The sequence below is a fragment of the Fulmarus glacialis genome, unplaced genomic scaffold, assembly GCF_000690835.1.
Source record: "Fulmarus glacialis isolate BGI_N327 unplaced genomic scaffold, ASM69083v1 scaffold19939, whole genome shotgun sequence".
Classification (NCBI taxonomy): domain Eukaryota; kingdom Metazoa; phylum Chordata; class Aves; order Procellariiformes; family Procellariidae; genus Fulmarus; species Fulmarus glacialis.
Window position 1 is genome coordinate 15,760 of NW_009232840.1, and position 6,333 is coordinate 22,092.

A 6,333-nucleotide genomic window follows, 5' to 3' on the forward strand; every position below is an offset into this window, starting at 1 on the left:
TTCTGCCTTTGAAAGGCTTTGCGTGGTGCAGGCGGAGAGATTTGCTGGAAGCAGTCAGGCATGGATACCTGGCTGCCAGGAGAGGCTCTCTGCAATCCCTCCATTTGGTTGGCTTCCTTTGACCCTGTTGCTAAGCTACAAATATGCCTTTCCAGCAAGCTCCAGCATCCTCGCTCCCACCCACTCCCAAATGCGAACTGAATCAGCCTGCTCAGAAGAGAAACGATCTCTGGCCAGCAAGGAGCTTTTTTTTTTTTTTCCAGCAGCTCTGCAGAGGGGTACAAGGACTTGCTACGAAAGGGTGCCCCCCCCTGCCCCATGCCCAACAGCCACAGGAGCTTTGTTACGAGGACAGGAGCATAGAGAAAAGCATTTATACCATTCCGATTAAAGCTGGCACAGCTCCGTTGCAGCAAGAATAGACGAGGATACCAGCTACTCCGAGAAATAGCTACCACCTACCTGCACACACGCTTGCTCACCCTGACGCCAGCCACGTTAACACTTCAGGACAGCAAATGTTTTATGGCAGGGACGAGGTGGTAGGGTGGATGTTTTTCTGACCGGTGTTCTGCAGAAAGATGCGTTGGAGGGTTTGTCTGCAGTCCTGACGCTGAGTGGTCTCTTCCCATCATTCCTGGGATGTTAATAGGGTCCAGCAGCCACATCCTCATCAGGTCCAACACAACCTGTCTGGGCTGCCTTTATGCTCAGTGGAAGGTGATGGATGCTTCTGGTGTGTGCTTCAACCCAGCTGACGGTGGGTGTCTGCAGGGGCCAGCGTGATGCGAGTTGCTGCAATGGTTTCCACATAGACCCTGAGAGCTTAATCTGGTCCATATGAACCTCAGGAAAGGTTATTAGCGTTTTCCCCAAATGTTGCCTTAACATAGACCACCGTATGCTGGCCTGACTTTTGCCATTACCAGGATACCTGTACAAGCAATCACGTTTATTGGGAAATGTCCTTTGACGACTCCTCCAAACCATCCCCAAACAACTATATGATCCAATACAATCTTTTTTTTTTTTCCCCCTTTTCATTGACCACCCTGGGTAAGCAACCAATTTTAGTTTTTCTTTTAAGGCCAGATTTCCTATATGCACGACATGGGGGAGTCCATGAGCAACTGCTGTCTTAATCGATGGGTCCGGTGGGTGTGCATCCAGGTGTCTGCTTGGCAGGCGCTGGGTCCAGGGCTCACCTCGGGACTTACATGCCGTTTGTGCTAATGCATGACAGTAAACAGAGTCTGCCCCAAGACTTGCAGGTATACGTGTCTATTGAGGCAAATGGATGGAAAGCAAGTGTCAAAGTAGCTCAGAAAAGCAGGAGTCCAGCAGCTTTGCTCTCATGCAGGCATAAGAGGGACAGTGCTACCAGGGATGCTGCGGGCCCCAAGAATGCCTGGGGCTTCGGGTCAGCATGGGGAGGGAGCAAAGGGGCTCCTGGCAGAGTCCAGTTCATTTCTGTTGGTGAAACAGGAGAGGGATTTTGTCTGCCCTTGCAGAATCGGAGGGCTGCCTTAGGAGGACATTGTGCTTAGATGAAAGAGCTAGGGGTGACCTCTTTATTGTCACAGGGACGGAAGCAATACATCTGGGTTTAGTCCCTGCTTCTGCTGTTTGCAGAAGGGGGAGATCTTTATTCACACTTTCCTCACTAAGGCAGCAGCCTGCAAAAATTCAGCGAGGGTTACCAGGTGCTTTGGGATCCTTTGCTGGAGGGTGTCAATCGGCCATTTGGGGTCTGCTCGTCTGCCACCTGCCCTGCGGTATCCCGGACCCAGCACGGCGCCCGACCCCTGCTACAAGGCAACCTTAGACAGACTTTCAACGCACCTTCTAACTCCTCTTCTTCTCCTTCTCTTCCAGGGCTCGGCTCCCATCCTGGTAGTCATGGTGATCTTACTAAATATTGGAGTCGCCATTTTGTTTATTAACTTTTTCATCTAATTCAAGACTGTCTTGTTTGCAAAAATAACAGTTACATGTATGAATGGGGGAAAAAAAAAACCAAACAACAACAAAAAGGGAAAAATCATAACTCGAACTGTCCTACGACAATTTCCAAGTCTTTTCACAGAAGAACAACAAACGATCGAGTCTCACTCACAGTTTGCCTTTTTTCCTGGGTAATGTTTTTTGGATTTTAGCCAAAATTCTTTGCTTGTATAACACTATGCTGTGTGGCATGGCAAAATGCTATCAACACTCTGCCCCCCCAACACTGGAAAGGATGAGAAGGAATCCCAACAAAATAAAACCTCATTTCCCTTCCCCTCACCCCAAAAAAATACATTCATAACAACAGTGATGAACCCCAAAACGAAGACTAGATGAGGGGACCATGGGGAGAATTTGTCTGAAGTATGTACGGGTCCTGGGATGCTCCAGGCTGAGTTTCCCAGGTAAATTCCACAACAGCTTTAATGATAAAGTAAATGGGAGAGAAAAGCAAAATCAGGCTTTTCTTCCTTCTCCCTTCACAAATGGAATTTGTTGCTGTAAGGAGGAGGAGAGAAGGAGCACAGGGAAGGCATGAACCCCGTCTAGATGTGAAAGATGGGAGAAGGGCAACGGGCCCCATTTTGTTATTTGTTTTTAAAACAAAGCAGCAATTGGTGTTTCGCTAAATTTCTCGGGGCAGGGGGGGAATAGGGAACACAAGGTGTGAGCAGCAGCCCCACCACCCTCCTGCCTTCACTCCTCCTCCCCAGGCTGCTCCCCCCATGGCAAGGCTGGAAAACCACTCAGTGCTACTTTTAATTCACAGCCAATTTCTCCTGGGTAAAAATGTGTACCCGGATTCCCCCAAAAAACTTGCAGGCACCTTCAGCAACACGAATTGAATAGCTGCTGGTCATCGTGCTGTGCTCGCCAACCCGCGAGGAGCAGCGTTACTTGAGCATCCCATCCCAAACATATGCGCACACAGAGATGCCAGGGAGCAGACTGGTGGGGAGGGACTGGGGAGAGAGGGCTCAATCCTGATCTACTTAGGATAACGATAAAACAAAAATAAAGCAACAAGAGAAAACTGTTTTTCAAAGGCATCTGGGGAGGAGCACTGGAGCATGTCCCAGAGAGGAGGGAGAGGGTGGTGGGTTTGTCTCTTACATCTTGCTGTGGACTGTTTCAGACATCATGCTTGGGCTCTGAGCATGTAGTATTTTGCACTTTGTAATGCAGGATGTATATTCCAGCTTCCAACATGTCCCTGTAAAAAAAAAAAAAAAAAAGAAAAAAAAAGAAAAACAAACAAACATCATTGGCAATGGCAGCCTCTAAGGATGTATTCTTTTCTTTTTTTTTTTTCTATGTCACTTAATTTGTTTGTTTATACCATCTTTGTAATATGCCTGCCTTGATTTTCTCCCCTCCCCTGTCCCCACTGATAATATGCATACTCATTAAAGATGCCGTATCCCTGTTCTGAGCTGTTATGGTCCCAATCACAAGAGTGTGGTTTTAGCTCAATTGCTTGGAAATGGCTGATATCCCCTGCTTTTCAAAAACGACTGTACTGTTTTTTCCCCTCCTCACGCCGTCTTACCCCGCCGTGGAGATCGGCTTTGCCAGTGATCCACCACCACCAGGTACGGTTCAAATGGCTTGTTCGGGATTTGGTACATCCAGGGACCAAATTCCACCCTCAGTTCTAGCCACTGCAGCTCCGTTCAACAGGAGAAGGGGTGCGAGTGTGGCAGCAACCCAAGGGTGGGATGAAACCCATATACAGATATATCAGGGTTGGGGGGAAGGAGGGAAAAAATCCTCCTTGACATTTCACATACAGAGTTGTTGGGTACAGCCCTGACTTGTGGACTCAGCTTTGCTTTGCTTCTGTTTTAGCTGTTTCTCTGCTACCTTTTCAGCAGATTTCTTATTACACTGCACTGGATTGCTATATTTTTAACCAGAAATAAACTAAGGATTAGAGCATGTGCCAGTTAAATTCAGTTCTTTTCCTTACATGGTCTTATTCCCTCCTGTCGCAGTTTTTCTTCCTCTTTTTCTTCCTTTCCCTTTCCAGGCAGAGGGCTATGGGTGGACAGGGTAAATGATAATTGAAGGCAGCGAGAACCCAATAACTTTTTTATTTCATTTTCCACAGTAACTGTCCATCGTCTTTGTACCTCTTCCTTTCTTTTTTTTTTTTTTTTTTTTTTGTGTTTTTCCTTTCCTTTTTTTTTTTTTTTTTTTTTTTTTTGGTTTTTCCTTTTGGATCCTTAGTCATCTTTTTTACTCTTGAGTGGTTGCTACATACTTGAAATGAACCAAATAACGACATATTGTGATTGCAGCCCTAGGAACCCATCCATGTGTTTTGTAATTCTGGTTGCAACTCTTTGTAAAGACTCTCGAGGACTTTTTTTGTACATTCAAGTGCATGACACAAAGGTCCCGCTAGGAGCAGGTTAAACAGTTACATGCAGACACAGTACAATATTTAGATATATATGAAACAGCACAAAAATGCCTCTCATTATCAATCAAATAAAAGTACTAGCGATTTCATGACTAGCTTTTTCACACTGGTGACCGACTAGTTATTCCTGCTCTTGCCCACGTACCAGCAGTTATATACAAACACAAATGCAACTTGGATTTTTCATCTCTTTGTTCCATGGGATAAAGCCTCCATCGAGCTGAGGTTTGTTCAGCATGAAAGATAGCTGAAGATTAATATTAATTGGCTCCCAAACCACGTGTTTAAAAATAATGATTCTTTTATTAACCACAGGGAGCTGAGCAATTTGTCTTAGTTCTAGGCTTTTCACATTTGCCCAAGGGCAGAAATATTCTTAAGAAGTAGCCCAGAGAGAGAGGTAATTCAGTATATTTCCCTGTCTTATGAGCCCTGCATTCATGCATATCTACCTAAGGCACATTAAAATGTCTACCATCGTGGCATATAAATCTATGTAAATTGTCCATACCTGCTGGTCGATGTCCACACTGACAAATGCATGCGAACAGCTGAAGGTTTACATCATTTTTTTTAAGGCTGCAATGGTATTTTTATGTTCCTACAGTGGAACACACAGAACCCGAAACACAAGGAGGGGTCCGGGCTCAAGGAACCAGCCCACCTCCTGCCATCGCAGTAAAGCCATTGGGAAAAAGCCGTGTGTCCCTCCCCAGGGACACCCAGGTCCCCCGGCCAGACCCACCTGTGTGAGCGATGGGCTGGTTTGACACGTCTTTGGGGATGGCAAGAAGGAAGGAATACAAAAATCCTCCGCCTGCTCGTGCCACATCAGCTTCTCACCAGCCCATCTGGCGTCTGGTTCATTTGTACCCGAGACCTAGATTCTCCGAGCTCGTTGGGACTCTCCAGGGCCTGATCTTTCGGAGATACTGAGCTGTTGCAGCATCTATTTACCTTGAGTGGCGTTATGAAGTACTGCTGGGAAAAAAAAATCCAGACTGCAACAGAAGGGGAGGGGTGAGATGAGAAATAATGTCATATTGATGATGACGGTCTTAATTGAAACCCAAGGAGTAATCACATGTCCTGACAGGCTTTGGCAAGTTAAGGGAGGATGGAAAAGTAGGAATTTTTTAAAACTGTCACAGGGTGAGGTTGGCTCCAGAGATTTGTGCTAAGGCAGAACAGAGCAGAGGCCGGACTGGATCTCCTGTCTGTGCTGCACAGCTTTGCTGCACGTGGGTAAATTGTTTGCACAGAAGATGGGCCTTGCAGACTCTTGACGTGGTGGCAAAGAAATTTTCCTGGCGTAGGGAAATTGGTCAACTCCCTGCACAGCCCCTAAATGAACTGCATCAGTCATGCTGTTGCCTATTGCTGACTTTCACAGCAAGGCTCCTTGACCACCTCTGCACTGAGCCCAAGGCTTGAACCGTTGCTGAGGACAACCCTGAGCACAGGAAGCACTAGATAACATGCCTTTGAATAACAGATCCACCAGGACTATGCTTCCCTCAGAGGCATTTCAAGCTCTTGAGTTCCTTTTATTGGTCTGTTTCAACTAATACTAACCCACAGGCACTTAGCTTCAGCACTACCACCAACCTGTTTTTCCAGGGTATGCGTAATCACCTAATTACCATGCCAAGCCAGGGTGTTTCAACAGGCGGTGAACACCCATGGCTACTAATCAGCGCCCAAAAGTCTGAATATGTAACTCAGATACATCATGAGCTATGTCCCTTCACTCGAGGCATCTCAGAGGTCATGCTCCATAATGTTAAAGGAAACTTCACTTTCTAGGTGTTGAGACATGCTGAGTGTTGCCCAAAAGTTTTTGTTGGATGGATGGCTTAGAAGTGCTGTGGTGGGTTGCACATTCTCCATCTGGAGGTGTC

At 46.4% G+C, this 6,333-nt stretch overlaps 1 protein-coding gene across 1 annotated transcript in view; it reads left to right on the forward strand.

Annotated features, from left to right (window-relative positions):
- The window catches only part of LOC104082111 (junctophilin-3-like), a gene marked incomplete at its 5' end in the record, with an annotated part of 12,541 nt that extends 10,509 nt beyond the window's left edge, over positions 1-2,032 (forward strand). Inside the window, one exon of the mRNA XM_009585110.1 lies at positions 1,876-2,032. Coding sequence (XP_009583405.1) covers positions 1,876-1,956 — 81 coding nt within the window. The remainder of the gene's footprint in view (positions 1-1,875) is intronic.
- Between the last annotated feature and the right edge of the window lie 4,301 nt (positions 2,033-6,333).